This window comes from Lagopus muta, chromosome 1 (genome assembly GCF_023343835.1).
Source record: "Lagopus muta isolate bLagMut1 chromosome 1, bLagMut1 primary, whole genome shotgun sequence".
Taxonomy (NCBI): domain Eukaryota; kingdom Metazoa; phylum Chordata; class Aves; order Galliformes; family Phasianidae; genus Lagopus; species Lagopus muta.
This window is the reverse complement of record NC_064433.1, coordinates 14,583,798-14,601,580: the sequence shown is the minus strand read 5'-3', so window position 1 is coordinate 14,601,580 and position 17,783 is coordinate 14,583,798. Positions and strand designations below refer to the sequence as shown.

At 44.8% G+C, this 17,783-nt stretch overlaps 1 protein-coding gene across 1 annotated transcript in view; it reads left to right on the top strand.

The window, feature by feature from the left end:
• Positions 1 to 17,783, top strand: part of LAMB4 (laminin subunit beta 4) — a 50,065-nt gene that overhangs the window by 14,063 nt on the left and 18,219 nt on the right. Inside the window, exons 9-23 of the mRNA XM_048945595.1 lie at positions 287 to 501; positions 1,693 to 1,813; positions 3,025 to 3,213; positions 4,302 to 4,481; positions 5,103 to 5,212; positions 6,204 to 6,283; positions 7,293 to 7,443; positions 8,311 to 8,442; positions 9,154 to 9,339; positions 10,726 to 10,847; positions 11,306 to 11,426; positions 13,061 to 13,238; positions 15,120 to 15,263; positions 16,145 to 16,376; positions 17,387 to 17,544. Coding sequence (XP_048801552.1) covers positions 287 to 501; positions 1,693 to 1,813; positions 3,025 to 3,213; positions 4,302 to 4,481; positions 5,103 to 5,212; positions 6,204 to 6,283; positions 7,293 to 7,443; positions 8,311 to 8,442; positions 9,154 to 9,339; positions 10,726 to 10,847; positions 11,306 to 11,426; positions 13,061 to 13,238; positions 15,120 to 15,263; positions 16,145 to 16,376; positions 17,387 to 17,544 — 2,319 coding nt within the window. The remainder of the gene's footprint in view (positions 1 to 286; positions 502 to 1,692; positions 1,814 to 3,024; positions 3,214 to 4,301; positions 4,482 to 5,102; positions 5,213 to 6,203; positions 6,284 to 7,292; positions 7,444 to 8,310; positions 8,443 to 9,153; positions 9,340 to 10,725; positions 10,848 to 11,305; positions 11,427 to 13,060; positions 13,239 to 15,119; positions 15,264 to 16,144; positions 16,377 to 17,386; positions 17,545 to 17,783) is intronic.

Here is a 17,783-nt window from a genome sequence, read left to right as displayed (position 1 = left end):
GCTAAACTATTTTTCCTTCTAGGACCAGATGGCCTAATCCTCCCTGCCACTTGGGTGTCTCTCATGGGCTCATGAGGCACAGGCTGAGGAAGCATTGCTTAGCCAGACCAGGGCTGTACCAGGAAGCTGTCTGCCAGGAGCAAGTCATTTGTCCAGGCCCACATCAGACCATTTTAACAATTTCTTCAGTGTGGGAGATTTACTGAATGTTTCATGCAATCTGTAAATTTGACCCTCTTCATTTTCAAGTCATCTTGGGCTCCTGATCTCTTTTCTTTCTTTCCAGAGCTCATTACAATGACAAACCTAAGGATCAATTTTACCAAACTCCATACCCTCGGGGATGCTCTCCTTGGAAGAGGGCACGGTGATCCCCTTGAGAAGTACTACTATGCTGTCTACGAGATGGTTGTGCGGGGCAACTGCTTTTGCAATGGCCATGCCAGCCACTGTGACCCCATACAGAATCTGCGGGGTGACGTCTTTCATCAGCCTGGCATGGTGCGTCATTAATGCTATTAAGTCCTTGCCTGGTGTTTTGTTGGAAGGAATGGAGGAAAGGAGAGAGGAAGGGATGGAAAGATAGAGGGAGGGAGGGGAAGAAAGGTCTCTGATGACATTTGGATTAACCATTTGCAACCCCAGTGTTTTGATACAACTTCTTCCTTCAAACTCTGGGCCAGATTTCTCAGAAGCTTTGTCTTTGTTGGTATCAGTGTGGTATTTCACAAGCAACTGGGACGTGACATGTTGATAGCAGCAGCAAAATACCAGAGCTGTAATGGTGCAAATATAATGCAGTAAGCAGCCTGTGCTGTGTGCAGACTTGACTGGCTGCTTGTTGGGTGAATTCCATGCTCCAGCTGGGCTCAGGGGCTCTGCAGCAGGGACAAAGACATTGGCAAAAAGAATGGCCAATAATGCAAGGCTAACCCATGAAAAATTGATTACTAAAAAAATTCAGAGAGATTATTTCAAATTCTTTACTTGTGGGATAAAGAGATCAGATTTTTTTTCTTTGGGAAATATGTTTCTCGGAATTGACACATGTAGGGAGGGAGAGCTAGAAATAAAAAATGTTGAAGTCTCCACTGGTGTCTCTAGAAGTACTTTTTTTTCCTAAATGTTGCCCAGCAGCTTTAAAACTATTGGGTTAAAGTTTGTAGGCATTCTCCAAACTTTTCCTCAAATAAATGAGCATTTTGTCAGCTGAGGGAGCCAAAGAGCTTTGAATTTCGCCAATCTTGCTGGTGTACCTCAAACAGATTACTATTGACTATATTTGCAGATGAGACATTTTATAATAGCATAAGCAACTCCGTAGGGGTTATAGCTCTTCTTATGAATACAGATGTAGTACCTGAAAGGATATAACTTGATTTAGGAGTCCTAATGAAATCTAGTGGCTGTTCTGTAGCATTGAGACTTACAGTAGTAGTGGAAGAAAAAATCACTTTAAATCTTAATGGAGGCAACGGAGCCATCAGGAACAGATTACACCAGCAGACATACAGAAAACATTATTTTGATCCACATCTGTTTCAGTTGGGAGATGAAAGGATGCCTTTATGTTTTCCTTCCATAAAACTGAAAAGAATCTCTCCTCTCCTCTCCTCTCCTCTCCTCTCCTCTCCTCTCCTCTCCTCTCCTCTCCTCTCCTCACCATGTCTCATCCGTCTCACCACCTTGCAGGTGCATGGGCGATGTATCTGCCGCCACAACACTGAAGGCTTGTCCTGTGAAAGATGTAAAGATTTCTACAACGACGCTCCCTGGAGGCCAGCTGAAGGGGCACAAGACAATGCTTGCAAACGTAACTCGTTGTTTTTTGGTTTTTTTTTTTTTAATGGCTCCAAAACTCAAACATATTTTTTTCCTTTGTGATTACTGGGGGGTGGGTGCAGCACAGTCACAGCACAGTGCACTGTCGGATGGTTTCTGGGATGGAACATTTTCCATGCCTCATCTAGAAAAAACAGATGGATTCATGTGTCTATCGGTGCTGTTGCCCTAGGTGAACTTTCACATTCTTATTTTTAATAAAGAGCAAAGGAAAAATAAAGGAAAATCTGCTGATGCCAGAGGAACATTTATTGCTTAACTTAGGGTCTTTCTTGCAAATGAAACAAGCATATAGACAAGGCTGAATTATTTATTTCCACAATGATGAATAATGTAGGACATAAAAGAATAATAGATGAAGATCTGTATCGGGTATTTAGTTAAATCTTTCTTCAGTGGAGGGGTGTTCTCCACTCTGTAACAGGCAGACACACCTGTGTGGGTTTTTCTCAAAGTGTAGGTAAGGTCCAGTTCTGGTGCCTGTAGGGCATTTTATGGGGGGATGCTGCTGCTCCCTGTGGGGGGGAAATGGCAGGCTGAGGGCTTGTCTCCTTAAGGCATGATTGGAAGCACACACAGTTTCTCACAAGGTCTGGCAGCTGCTATGCCAGCCTGAAACATTGCCACTTGTGTAGTACCAGCCCTGCACGAGGTGCCTGGAGCCTGCTGCCATGGTCCTCCTGACTTGGTTTTTACTTTAAGACATGAATAGATGCCCAAGACAAGGCTTTGAAATGACTCAGAACTGCCTCCTATGCAGACTGCTCACTTCTGAAGGTGAGAGATTTAGCATTCTTCACCTTTGGTCTCTCTCCCCCTTGTCTCCAACATTTTTCTGCTGTCTTGTGCTTCAGGTTTGGTTGTGTTTTTTTGTTGTTTTTTTTTTCAGTTAGTCCCCAGTCTTAGCATCATTACATTCCTGCTTTGCTGCATGTGTAAATCCAATAAATATTGTTGATGGCAGCAAAACCAGAATTTGCAATATGAGCACCATTGTTTGCAGAATCTGTATGCTGCAATTTGCCCTGAGTGGTAAAGTGCAAGGACTGGAAGGCTGTAATCTTGCTGGAGCATTGAAATCATATGCGTAGCAAGTAAACCTGTTGTAAAGGTAGACACAGTGGTGGCAAGACACACTAGGAGCTCTGGTGTTAATTATCCCCTGTTTGTTTCTGGCTGCAGGCTGTAACTGCAATGGCCACTCTGGCAGGTGCCACTTCGACATGGCCGTGTACCAGGCCAGTGGTGGGGTCAGCGGTGGGGTCTGCGAGGACTGCCAGCACAATACCACGGGGCAACACTGTGATCAGTGCAAGCTCTTCTTTTACCAGGATCCACACAAAGCCATCTCGGACCCTCATGCATGCCTCCGTAAGATTCCCTATTTTAGCATTTATTTGCTCTGAGCCCTATTGCATCCTCATACTTGCATGTGGCTGTAGAAGTGTTTCTGAACCTACAACTTCCAAACTACCTTACAAAATATCTGCACAACACTGTCCTTGAAATAGCATTGTACAGGGAGCCGCATATTCCAGCTCACTGCTAAACTCAGCTTTCAGTCCAGCAGGGATGTCATCACAGAATCACAGAATCAAAGAATAACTTCCCTTGGATTGGAAGGGACCCCAAGAATCACCAAGTTCCAACCCCCCTGCCACAGGCAGGGCCAATCTCATTTTTTCTGAACAGTGTCAGTAGAAAATGGACCAGCAGAATCACTGTTGCTTTTGTAATAGTCATGAATTACAGGAGTGAAATGGTGGGAGGAGGAATATGTTTTCTAGATATTTGTCATATATTTAAAAATAAGCTTTCAGGCATGCAAACTTGTCTTTTGAAAAGTTAGTTCAGTATTATCACAGGATAGGAAAGATGCTTTGAGCATAATTTGTCATAATTGATTGGCATGGAAAGTTCTTAAGGAGCCAAGGGGAGATTACCCAGGGAAGTGATGTGGTAGATGTTAGCAGTGCGGTGAGAAACAGCCTGAACAGAAAGTGAGATATATCATGAAGGCAGTGGCCCCTGCTGATCCCATCCTTTCTAGCAAATTACTCAGCCATGGCCAGTTCAGGCTGTCCCTGGGGAGTGGATTCCCTGGTGGTACTCCTCTGTACACTGCAACTTTCACAAAAGGATCCCCAGAAGCACAGAGCCTTGGTTCTCCCAGGTGGAGAACATCAGGAGTGGATGAGCAGCACCCATTTCTGCCTAAGGAGAAGGGTAAATTTCTACTGAAGACTGTAACTCTCCTCCAGAGAAAAAGTTGATCTTGAAAACCCTTCTGAAATATTTATTAATACTGACTATACTTTGAAAGTTCAGCCGCCAGCACAGCAGGTGTGGATGGACATCTCCAGTCTTCACAACAACGCTGAACTGTAACAGCTGCAGTTGTACAATTTCATGCCTATATCTAAATATGCTTTCCTATGTCTCTTTGTCTCTGCCTGCAGCCTGCAGCTGTGACCCAGAGGGCACACTGCACCATGGTGCGTGTGAGAGCCGCACAGACCCTGTGCTGGGAACGGTGGCAGGCCGGTGCCCGTGCAAGGAGAACACGGAGGGTGTCCGCTGTGACAAGTGCAAGGCCAACCATTTCGGGCTGAGAGGCAGCGACCCACAGGGTTGCCAGCGTATGTAAACTACCACTTTTGCTCTTCACAAAGCATTTTTAAGTGATGGGAGTAGTTAAATGCACAGATGCACACAGTAACTCACAGATACCCTCTGTGTTACAAAGCACCCAATTGGCTGCTATGATCTCATGTCAAGGGCATGTTCTTGGTCTTCAGAAAACACTTTTGACTCTTCCTGGGAAGCCATAGTCAGAACTGTTTTTTCAAATGCATTTAGAAGGTGTTCACTGGGACGTAAATGTATTGCTTTTGAAGAAATAGGAGATGGAAATATCACCCCAGTCTGCACACTCCACTCACGTTTTTGTTTTCGCACTCAAAACATCACTGATGTAGGATGCATGTGGGCCAGAAACAAACCTTCTGAAGTCTGAAGGCATCTTCTGACTGAGGTGCCTGTTACACATTTTGCCTCCTCTGCCTGGTGCTTAAATTCCCTAGAGAGTATTTTGGGGCTCTTCTTGCTGCTAAACACTTTGTAGATTAAGGGAGCTGCTGCCTGGCTGTGAGAGCTTCCAACCAGCCACTCCTCAGAGTGAGGCTTGCTGATAGACACATCCCATCCCTGCTACTGTCACCAAGGCCAACTGAGGCAACCACACATTTCTCTCCCCACAGCCTGCAACTGTGATGCTGCCGGCACTTTGCCTTTCTCCATCTGTGACCCTGCCACTGGGAAGTGCCTCTGCCAGCGGTTCACCATGGGCCGGCGCTGTGAGAAGTGTGTTGTACGTGTCTGGACGGTTTTGTTTTTCTTTTGTGCTGGCTCTCTGCATCTGTTTTAGAAGTCTCCTCTCCCATCTCCTGCCTTCCTGTGGGCTCTGGCATGGCATTTCATCAAAGGAAAAAATGGCATCGGTTCTGTGTACAGGACGTTATTTCTTGTGCGATGAGGCTATTTAGGGAATATGAGGACCATCTGGTTTTTACCAAGGAAGTGTCTCCACCCTGGCATGGGACAGCTCCAGGGTTTGTCTCTGAGTCTGGGCTTCCATTGGGCTCACTTTGTGTTCATGGGCTAGGATTGTGCTCACCAATGAGGAATGCAGTGAAGAGCTGAAAACGGCCTTTGTTCAGAGACTGAAGATGTCCTCAGATTAAGTCACAATCTCTCCTTAGCAGTCTCTGGATGATGAAGAAATATGAATGGAAAAAGCATCCTCTGTGCCTTAGGCTGTGAAATACTGCCACCCTGTCCTGGTTATCTGTGGATTTAGCTGCTCTCAGAATATTTGCAATCAGTATTTTCATAAAAAACAGGAGCTCATAGCCTTTTTCCCTTCGTCATGAAGGGAACAATCATTGCTAAAAAGGTAATCAATTAGATTTAGTCAAAATACAAAGTAATTTTACAGCTATACTCTGCCATTTTGCGTGGACACATTCACAGACATTCAGTCCTTTTTTACTGCTTGTGAAAGTTAGTGCAATCTATTTGCACCAGAAGCAACACTCATAGAAAAGGAAATGCAATGTTATCTTTGCTATTTCCAGAGCAACTCATTTACAAAGATGGAAAATACCTGGTTCTTCTGACAGTGTCTGAGCACCCATGCATTTTGAGCAGCATATGAGCAGCAATCTCACACGGCCAAGCACAGGCAGGCATCCCAGGAGTAGACTACAGCATCAATCATAGAATAGAATCATAGAATCACTCAGGTTGGAAAAGACCTTACTTGCTATTAAGAAAAATCTTTCACTTTCTTTTTACCCCAGGAGGGATACTGGGGTCTTGGCAAGAGCGTGTACGGCTGTTCTCCATGTGACTGTGACATTGGTGGATCCCAGGATAACTTGTAAGTTAATGTTCTTCAAGTTTTGTCTCATTTTTAATTTTCACAAACTCTAGCATTAGATTTTCTAGCTAGGTTAATAGAGTCTCAGTACTCAGGAAAATAGACTGTAGATGTAGTTTCATCATGCATGAAGAGTATAAAGTCATGTTGGGATCTTGGAGATGTGATTTTAAGGGGGATTTATCTTCTACCTTCAAAGCCAGTTTTAGATCAGCTGGAGTTAAGATTAGTTTAATACAAAATACAAGCTGCATAGTTTGAGAGAACCACTGGCCCTAATATCAGTAGAAATTAAAAGGTACAAGTGATACTTTTAATTTAGCCTCCTTTCCACACTTCAAAAGCTAGAAATATCTTTTTTTTACTTTTTTTACTTTTTTTTTCTTAAGCATTGACTCATATTCAAAACATATTAATCAAGAGGCCAGTTTTGTTTCACATGGGCTTCCCCAGGACTCTGTTGGGCCGAAATCTTACCTGTTAGATACATCCAGTGCTGCAGAACAAATCCTCAGCTTCCTTGGCTTGTATTTGTCAGCAAGAAATCAAACCTAGTCATCATCTGATGTGTGAAACAAGAGCATAAATATATGAAAACCACCATATCACTCAGATCAAAGATGCTAGTGACCTCATGTCCTGTTTCTAAAAGTATATGGGATAGATGCTTAATGGATATGGTAATAGATATCAAAATGGGTACAAGAAACAGATAGAGAAATAGATGGCAACAAATGATAAGAAAAGAAAAGGATCTGTGCTTCTGGTGGAACAGATGGAAAAAGCCATAACATGTCACATCTCCTAAGTGATGAAACAGAACTAAATAAATGCAGCATTGGACAGAGGAAACAGGGATAGAGAGAATGGTGGAAAGAAGTTTAATAGTGGGGACAGTCCCACAGTGGAAGAAACAAAGGTGAAACAAGGGTGGAGCTGAGCTGCTCTCATGCTGAGAGAACTCAGAAATGCTGCACTCATGTCCTCCCCATACCAACTCCTGCCCTAGGTGCTCACCAGAGGACGGTCAGTGCAAGTGCCTTCCCAACATCGTGGGCCGCCAGTGCAATGAGCCAGCCCCAGGCTACTTCTTTTTGCCCCTGGATTATTATATTTATGAAGCTGAGCATGCAACGCCCCTTTCTGGTTCTGCACCCTTGGTATGTAGTTGGCTGTTAAGGCATCATATGGAAAATAGACCCATATGATGGTTGATACAAAGCAAGTTTCTTGATCATTCTCGATTCTTCTTTGCCTCCCATGTCTTCCGTAACTGTGGCTATTACTACATGCTGTGGTGACCTGCAGAGCTATCCTTGCTGCTCCTCAGGTGTGGGCTGGCCTAGCATAAATTAGTGAAATTAATTTAACTATTCGAATTAGAGTGTGAGAGTTGCCAACAGCTCGGGGAGAAGCTATCACAAACTTTGATTCCTCTGGAAAGTTCTAACAAAGGAAAAACTAAATTGTTCTCTGCTCCATTTGATTCATTCCTGCTGCCTTACATAAAGAAACTGATTGCAGCCTGATTTCCTTTAGAATTTGGCATCCATCCACAATGTTTTTAGAACATTTATTTATTCCTCAAAATTGGGGTAGATTTTCCCCCATGCACAGTACACGTCTCATCCTGCTGGAATGTGTCCCTTCCGCTGCCTACATTTTACTAAAATTTCTTCTCCAATGTTTTGTCCAGAAGCTATGGAGAAGTAATAATTAAAAAAAAAAAAAAGTTTATTTGCAGGTCACATCCACAAATATTTAGCTATAATCACAGACAGTACGCATCCTACTGTCCAGTAATTAAATGGAAAACAGATGTCTGGGACACAGTTTATGAGAAGAACTGTAACCTAATAGTAAGTGAAGGAAAAGGGTTTCCAGCAGTTGCTGGGCCATGTTACATGGTTTCATGCAGCAGAGAATAGAGCTTGTTTTAAGAATAGGGATTTCCTGTTAGCTGCTTACCAGCCCTTCAAAATTGCTGAGACAATGCTGCATCCTGTCTCATTGCTTCTACTTCATAGGTCAAACCAACCACTCTCCCAAGGTGTGATATCTACTTCCAGAAGCAAGGATATGAGTTCATGATTGAAAATGGAAAGATTGTGCTAAACAGGAGCAAAAAACGAAGTGTAAGAAAAGCTGCACTTGGGCAGGTAAATTAGTGCTTTGTTATTTATACCAAATGCTAACTTCAGTCTTGCAAGAGAGGGAAAGGATATGTCTGTGCATGTGGACTTGACAGTCCTATACATTACAACCCAGACGCAAGGGATATCCATTCTTTTGTCAGAGTGTTGAGCTGGATATTTTATAATTCACACAGATAAGCTTGTTTTGCTATGTCCAGTCCTACTGTAGGCTCTGATTGAATCAATTGTTTAGGAATAAAGATCCCCAAGGAAGTTAAAATCCTTTTTTTTTGTTTGGTTTGCTTGCAGGACATCTACAACACTTAAGCATACCTAAATGTGTACCTACTGTCTTTAAATATTCTTTTGTTGCAAGTCAGCTTAGTCGTTGTACGTATTGATATTTGTTTATTCAGCTTTTAATGGAAAGTCTAGCCATGTACAAAATTAAGTTCAATCTGTTAAAGGTTTGCAATGTGAATGCCTAGAAGTATCAAATATACAGAGATGGATGGATTAACCTAATCCTTCTTCTTGTGGTCTTCCTCTGTCTGTGAAGCTAAATTTCCCACATTTGGGAGAGTTCTTAGCATACAGATCAAGAGCGTGTCCAGAAACTGCTGACTGCTGTCTGAGATAAGTAATTAGGACAGCAAAAATAGTTCCTTTCTTTTTTCCAAATTTGCCTGTTTGTAACTTGACTGTGACACTGACAATGTCCACATGTCTTTGCAGGGCACAGCTGAGCAAGGACAGGACCCGGCCCTGGAAGTGGTTTTCAGGCAGCCCAGCGCTGGCCGAGCTGTCACCTGGACAGGCCCTGGCTTTGCCCGTGTCCCCAGTGGAGCTGGGCTGAGATTTGCCATCGACAACATTCCACTGGCTATGGACTTCTCTGTCACAATCCGTTATGAGCCAGAGGTATTGGTGATGGCTTGCATGTCTTGTGATGCTGCAGACAATTGCATGGTCTATTTTGCCAATTGTAGGAGGTGGCAAGTCCTTCTACTCTTTAAAACTCTTTTCATTTAAAGTGAAAATTATTTTAATCTTTATCAATAGATAGACATGCAATCTACTGATTCCTTTAACCCTCTCCTCATATTTAGAAAAACACAAGTGTTTTGTTAGTATTAGCCAGGGTGTCATTGTCTGGAGCTCCCCATTTGTTACCTCTGCTTGGACTGCACTTCTCTTCACATATCACACACCAGCAAAATGCATCTGCTTCAGATGGGAATCTTGTATTTTTAGCTGAGATTTTCTGGGGAGAACAATGGAAACACAGGCAAGAGAGGAGTGTGCTGATCTGTACACACACAACAGATGTTTATCCAGACCCTTTGCAGTCATCCACCTTCCCAGTTGCTCCAGCTGGGCTCTAAAATGTGTGAAAACCTTAGAATGTTAGCCAAAATCTTATTTTGTGCCTAGACAAGATTTCTCAGTGAGAAAGACATGTCTAGGGAGATCCATTAATCCAAATCTGGTTAAATCCAAGTCTGCATCTGTGTGTTCAAAGATGCATGTAAGTGTTTTTTTCCTACAAGTATTTATGCATGCCTTCTTCCTTCTCTTCCCAGCTCCCTGGGACAATCCCCTCTCTCAAGATACTCCTTCTGTCTACTGTATTCTATTCTTTCCTGTCATTCTGAGGCAAACAAAACTGCCATTAACTAAAAGCACGAGAATAATTTTGCAGTGGGCTGGTTTGATGTTGTTTTTTCCTTCTCAGGACTGGATGGAACAGCTGAATTTTAAAGACTTGCAAAGTCATTTATGTTTATTGTTCCTTATTAGATGTGAGAGAAGGCATATGGTGACGGATATCTCTGGGACAATGCTGTGTTGAGAAAGGAAGCAGCTCAATGGCTTTAACAGAGCTGTTTCCATCTGCACCGGCTGAAGTCCCATTTCCATTACTGCTGCACAAATACACTGCATTTTTCTCAAATAACATTATTTTTAATACTAAAAGACAAAGGGAAAATCTGTTTTGTCACTGCTATGTGCAATCAGGTCAGCTGGCTTTCTGAAACCATAACAAGGAGAAAGTGAGTTTTTCAGGTACAGTCATAGAATCATAGAATCATAAAGGTTGGAAAAGGTCATGTAGTCCAACCATCAGCCCATCCCTCCCAAACCCACTAACTACATCCCTCAGTTCTACATTCACCCTTTTCCCAAACACCTCCAGGACGATGACTCCACCCTGGGCAGCCTGTGCCACTGCCTCACCACTTGCTGAGAAGTAATGCTTCCTAATAAAATTATGAAATGATCATAACTTGTGTCTTTTGTTCATAGACCTTAGAAGACTGGTTAGCAAGTGTTGCTGTCCAGCCCACTGGTGTTTCATCAAGTCAACACTGCAAAGCCAACGGCTTTTCACAGGAACCTCATGTGTTTGCCCTCCCAGCTACAAAGAGGTCTGTCTATTTCTGTCTGTCTCTGTTGATTTTCTGTGCAAATCTATCACTGAAGCATTGCAGTGCAGTAAATCTGTGGGAAAGTGGGGTTATTGCAAACACATGTCTGGTGTTTCCTGCCACTGCCGCACGATAACACCCTGCAGCCTGGAGGAATGCAGGAAGAAGCAGATGACCCCATCCCAGCCTGGCAATGTTTTGCCATAGCCAGGAGAGCAGCCTTAGGCTCTGCTGGGACTGATTTATTTAGTGTATGTCCAGCTAAAGCTATTTCAGTATAGGAAGGGAATACTGACCTTAAGACACGGTCCTAGCCTATTTTCAAAACCAGTTTTTCAGTTTGCGCCTATGTAAATAGTAGAGAGTAGGTGGGAGGGCAGGGAGAGCTTGCAGCACCCCGCAGATTGCCTTGTCCTGCTCTATGCTGGCTGTGATAGTGCTGTGTCTCTGCTAACCAGGATTGCCCTGCTGCAGACCCCAGTCTGCCTGGAGCCAGGAACCCAGTACTCTGTGGATGCATATTTTTCTCAGCCTTCTGCCTCTGACCCAAAGGCTAAACCGTTCATCTTGATTGACTCTGTGAGTAATGCTGTCTCAACTCCCAAGAGGTTGCATTTATACTTCTTAGTTTATAATTTATACTTTGAAATGTTTTTTGTTTCGTTGCTTTTGTTTCACAGAATCACAGAATGGCCAGGGTTGGAAGGGATCTCAAGGATCATGAATCTCCAACCCCCCTGCCACATGCAGGGCCACCAACCTCCCCATTCAACGCTAAACCAGGCTGCCCAGAGCCCCATCCAATCTGGCCTTGAACACCTCCAGGGACGGGGCATCCACAACCTCTCTGGGCAGCCTGTACCAGCACCTCACCACTCTCTCTGTTAAGAATTTCCCCCTAACATCCAACCTAAATCTCCCCTCCCTCAGCTTAAAACCATTCCCCTCATCCTGCAGTTGTCAACCCTTTCAAAGAGTTGATTCCCCTCCTCTCTATAGGCTCCCTTTAGGGATTGAAAGGCTGCAATGAGGTCACCGCACAGCCTTCTTTTCTCCAGGCTGAACAAGCCCAGCTCCCTCAGCCTGTCTTCTTCATATGGAGCTGCTCCAGTCCCCTGATCATCTTAGTGGCCCTCCTCTGGACCCTCTCCAGCAGCTCCCTGTCTTTCTTGTACTGGGGGTTCCACACTTGGACGCAGTGTTCCAGATGGGGCCTCACAAGAGCAGAGTAGACGGGGACAATCACCTCCCTGTCCCTGCTGGCCACCCCTCTTTTGATGGAGCCCAATTGTTTGTATGTTTGTTTTGTTAAACAGACTTACCCAAACATTTCAAAGTCATTTATAATGTGTTTTATCAGAAATTCAGGGAAGTGCACTTCTCTTTCCCTCCATTGGTATTGGCTTCCTATGTTTGTATATGGAGAGATAGAATTATATCATTTAACATTTTTATGGAGCAATACTGTAGCAGCTCATCAAGTCAGAAGTGTTGTATGTGTTAATAGGCAGTGTATGTACCTCCGTTGGTTGCTCATTCATTATGAGCACACTTCACATATGCCAACAAGATGCTGTGGTTAGGGACACATTCTTCAGTTCTTCATTCACCTAGAGGTTTTGAAAATCCTCATAATACAGCTGAATCCAATTAGAAAAGCAGGATATATTTAGAGATGGGCCGTGACATTGGAAAAGTAAAGTTAGTTCTGTATTTTCCTGGGAATTGTGTACAGACATTTTCCAAGTTTCCAACAAGGCAGAAAGTGGGTGTTGGTTTTGGGTCCTTCTCTTGAGAAAAGTATTTCAATATTCATTCCTCTAATTATTTTCATAAAACTGGACCTGGCAAAGGCTGGCCATACTTGGACATAGAATCTGCAGCTGATTTTTTTTCCCTATCACAGTAGTACAAGTAAAATTTTTGGCCAAATGCTGCTTTTAAAGTTGTAAACATGGCACCTCTTAGCAGCAACAACATTTCTGACCTTGTATCCGAGGCCTTACTATAACCTGCCTTCTCTGTACGTAATCTCTTTTGTTTGAAGAACTTGGGGAATGTCTAGACCTTCAGAATAAACGTGAATTTAGATTTAGAAATGCGGTGCTGCAGGCCTTTGTCCTTGCCATGCACAGCACTGTCAGAGGATGTGGGAAATTCTGGTTTTCAGCATATCTAAGCAAAAATATTTTCCTTTCCTCTTAACGCCAAAGCTTGGACTTATTCCCAGAATCAACTCCATGGAGAACTTATGCAGCAAAAAGGATTTAGATGACTACCAGAAGTATCACTGTGTCGAAATTGCATCAGAAGTTGGACCTCATGTGCTGCCCGAGGCGTGCGCCCGGCTGATAGCCAGCATGTCAGCCCGCCTTCACCGCGGCGCTGTTGGTAAGGCCTGCATGCAGGCAGCTGCCTGGGCACTGCTTTTTTCTCTTCATTTTGTTGGACATTTCGCTGGGAGCTCTGAGGTGATGTACATCAATGAAGCCCATATGGGCATGCATGATATCCAACCCTAAGCATGCCACAAACATCTTCATGTGGCTTGGCTATTGAAAAGCCAAGGCTCTTGAAACCCATCTCATGATGGAGCAATCACAGAATCATAGAATCTAGAATGGCTTGGGTTGGAAGGGACCTCAAGTATCATCAAACTCCAACACCCCTACCACAGGCAGGGCCACCAACCTCCACCTTTAATACTAGACCAGGCTAGTATTAAAGGCCCCATCCAACCTGGCTTCGAACACCTCCAGGAACCAGGGTATCCACAACCTCTCGGGGCAGCCTTTTCCAGCACGTCACCACTCTCTGAAGAACTTCCCCCTGACATCCAATCTTCCCTCCTTCAACTTAAAACCATTTCCCCTTGTCCTGCTCTTATCTGCCCTTTCAAAGAGTTGACTCATCTCCTGTTCATAGGCTCCCTTTAGGTACTGAAAGGCTGCAGTGAGGTCACCCCACAGCCTTCTCTTCTCCAGGCTGAACAAGCCCAGCTCCCTCAGCCTGCCTTTGTAGGGGAGGTGCTCAAGCCCTTTGATCATCCTTGTGGCCCTCCTCTGGAGCCCCTCCAACAGCTCCTGCCTTTCTTGTTTTGGGGGCCCCAGACCTGGATGCAGCACTCCAGATGGAGCCTCACAAGGGCAGAGTAGAGAGGGACAATCACGTCCAGGGCCACTCCTCTTCTGATGAAGCCCTGGATACCATTGGCCTTCCAAGCTGCAAGAGCACACAAGCAATTCAATGCTTGTATGTTTTCTGAAGAGTGCTGCAACCAGCTTCACTAAATGGCCAAAGCAAAAAGTTTGGTTAATTTTGGCTGGCAGAAAATGACAGAGGATTTTAAGCTCTCTCCCCAGATGCAGCAGGCCAGCTGGATGCTTGGTAGGACTCCAGGTACAGCAGCATACAGGCTGATTTGCTGCAAGATGTTCAGCAAGAAAACCTCAGCAGTATCCCAGAGTGAGGGCAGTAGCAGTTGGGGTTTGAAGCTTTGGGCAATGTCCAGAACCACTTAAGTTTGAGCTGCACTGACTCCCCTGTAAATCTGCTCTCCACAGTGATGGGGTTTTCTCACTTTGACTTTCTAGCACTGGCATCTGAGTGTCCTGGACAAACATTCCCTGTGGGTTAGCAGAGCAGCTTCATTCAGTAAGATAGTCCGAGGTGTCCAGAAAGCAGCAAATAGGGGTTGGCTAAGCCATAGAATTGTTTGAGTTGGAAGAGACTTTTATAGGTCATCTAGTCCAACTCCCCTGCAACAGGGACACCTACAGCCAGACCAAGTGCTCAAAGCCCTACCTAGCCTGACCTTGAACATCTCCAAGGATAGGGCTTTCTCCATGTCTCAGAGCAAACAGTGCCAGTGCCTCAGTACCCTTCTTGTAAAAAACTTCATCATTCTATCCAGTCTAAAAGCACTGCTTGCTCATCATGTCCAGTGCCACAGCAGGATGCAGGTTTATATCAAATACTTCTAGACTTCAGGGTATCTTTGTGTAAATCTACCTTTCTCTACACCTTTTTCTGGCCTGTCCCAAATATAGGCTGCGGCTGTGCCCTGAGCATGGTGTTCCAACACCAAGATGTGTGCTGGTGATGCATTATTGGTCTGTAGCATCAACCCAAGCCATGGCTGTTGGTGATTAGTGAACCTCCAATGAGTGGTAGTCAGAATCTTCCCTTCAAGTCCAAAACCTGCAAGATTTTTACAACTACACTCCTTTGGTTTTTAACCAAACCTGACTTGATTTTCTTTCCTGTTGGCAGCATGCAAGTGCAATCCCCAGGGCTCGCTGAATGCCAGCTGCAGCAGACTGGGCGGCCAGTGCCATTGCAAAGCCAACGTAGTGGGGCGCTGCTGTGACTCTTGCTCTGCAGGCAGCTATGGCTTCGGCTTCCATGGCTGCTACCGTGAGTACTCAGCACCCAGTACTGACACCACTACCTTCACCCCTACCACCACCAGCACTAGTATCAGTATTTGGCTTTCTGTGCACACCCCAACTCTTTAGGGCTTTCAAGCCACTATTGTCCATTGAATCATAGAATCATAAAGGTTGAAAAGGACTTCTAAGATCTAGATCTAGATCTAAGATCTAAGATCTAGTCCAACCATCAGTCCAACCCCACCCATGCCCCTCGGTGTCACATATACACATTTCTTGAACTCCTCTGGGGGCACCACCTCTCTGGGCAGCCTGTGCCAGTGCCTCACCACTTTTTCGGAGAATAAATTCCTAATATCCAACCTGAGCCTCCCCTGGCACAACTTAAGGCCATTCCCTCTCCTCCTATTGCTATTACCTGGAAGCACATGCAGACCCCCAGCTCACCACAAGCTCCTTTCAGACAACTGTAAAGAGTGATAAGGTCTCCCCTGATCCTTAACTTCTCCAGACTGTACCATCCCAGCCTCAGACAGCCCAGTCTCTCACAGCTTTGGTGTCCTTTTCTGGACTCACTCCAGGGTCTCACACTCCAGCACTGAAGGTACTCACCAGCACTGACTACAGAGTGATGATCACCTCCCTGCTCCTGCTGGCTGCACTATTTATGATACAAGCCAGAATCTTTTGGCCTTCTTCACTACCTGGGCACACTACTGGCTCAAGTTCAGCCAACTGTGAATTAACCTCCACAGATCCTTTTCTTCATGAAGGAATACAAAACCAATTTCCATATTTAACAACTTTGCCATCCCCCACTGCTTGCCCCCACCTTCAAGCAGGATCAGTGATGGCTGGGTGACGGAGACTTGCTGAGGGTACAGCTTTGCTTTTGTTTTTTTCCAGCGTGTGAGTGCCACCCGCAGGGCTCAGTGAGCTCACTATGTGACCAGGTGACAGGGCAGTGTGCCTGCCTCCGGGATGTTGATGGCCGGCGCTGCAGCCAATGTCTGCCTGGGTATTTTGGGTTTCCCCACTGCCGTCCTTGCCCGTGTCACGGCTTCGCAGAGCTTTGCCACCCAGTGACTGGCGAGTGCCTGAACTGCAGCAGGTTTACAGCTGGAAGGCACTGTGAAAGGTGAGGGGATGGGCAGCACTGCACAGCTCACATGAAAACCAGCTCTCTGAAATACATGCTTTGCTGGGGCCTCACCTACATTCCACCAATGCATCAATGACCTTAGCGGGAATCATAGCTAAAACCAGAGTTAAATTGGGTCTCATTCCTAAGTGGCAAGTATCCATTTTTGAGTAAATGTAAGAAGGAAGGTTTGTCCTCTGGGATGGGCAGCGGCACAGCATGCATGCAGCACTGCAGTGGGTTCCCCATAAGATGGAATTTGAGACATGGGTGCCCTGTGTGATGTGCTCCAGGGCCTGTGCAAGGTACTGGACCCGCAATACCAGGTCTGCTCTGGCTTTTAAATTGCCAAGAGACTTAATTAGAGCTGAATATTCATTTTAACACCTGTAGTTATCTCCAAGGAGCTTAAATAAATGTGCCCTGTTTGCTGATTCATATCATTTCTGTATGACCAGCAAATGACTTTTCCCACATGTTTCCATCACCACTCCAAACGATGCTCCTTTTTAATTTTATGCTCTGGTGGAGGTACAGAGTTCAACGTGAACATCAGAACTGAATTCATTGGCTGGTTAGTTTGATTTGGCTAGATTGTGCTGTGTCATTGCCTTTTAAGAGGATTTCCAAATGAAACCCATTGAGCTGTTCTTGCAATACATTTGGACAATACTACCTTTAGCTATTGTGCATGTAGGTAGCAAGTGGATTAAAAAAGACTGAAAAACTTGCTGCCATGCCTCCACAGGAGATCCACACCCTGGGATGAGGATAATCAAAGAGCCAAGACCTTCAGCATAGCTTGCATAAATATACAGAATTGTGTTCCCATTTGCTATAGTAAAGCAGATTAAAGACCAGCGATGCTTCAGAAGCCTCTGTGTTGCCTGTTTGTCTGGACAGACCGCAGCGTTAGAGGAGCCATCAGTCACCCCAGGTTTGCAGAACATGGCAGACAGAGCATGAATGATTTCAATATATGTATATATTTTTGACTGCTTTGACAGGTGCATCGATGGCTATTATGGAAACCCTTCCAACAGAGAACCTTGCCGCCCGTGCATGTGCCCAGGAGTACCCACAAGCAAGAGGTTTTTTGCACATTCCTGTTACCAGGACTCCCAGACTTCACAAATAGTCTGTAATTGTCTTGAGGGATATTCAGGTAAGGAGCAAAATAAAGATGTGCTTTGACATCATGCCCAAGAGTGACTGTGTCACTGTTGGAATGGCTGCTGCAGAGAGGGGCATTCTGGGCTGTCTCAAACACAGCTGTTTTTACAGCAAACTGATGCCTTCCTTCCAAAGATCCCATTGACTCACCTTGAATATCCACAGGGAAAATTTGAAGCATTTTCTTCCCCTGTTGGTTATGAACACCTCCTGCAATGGAGCTAAAAGCAC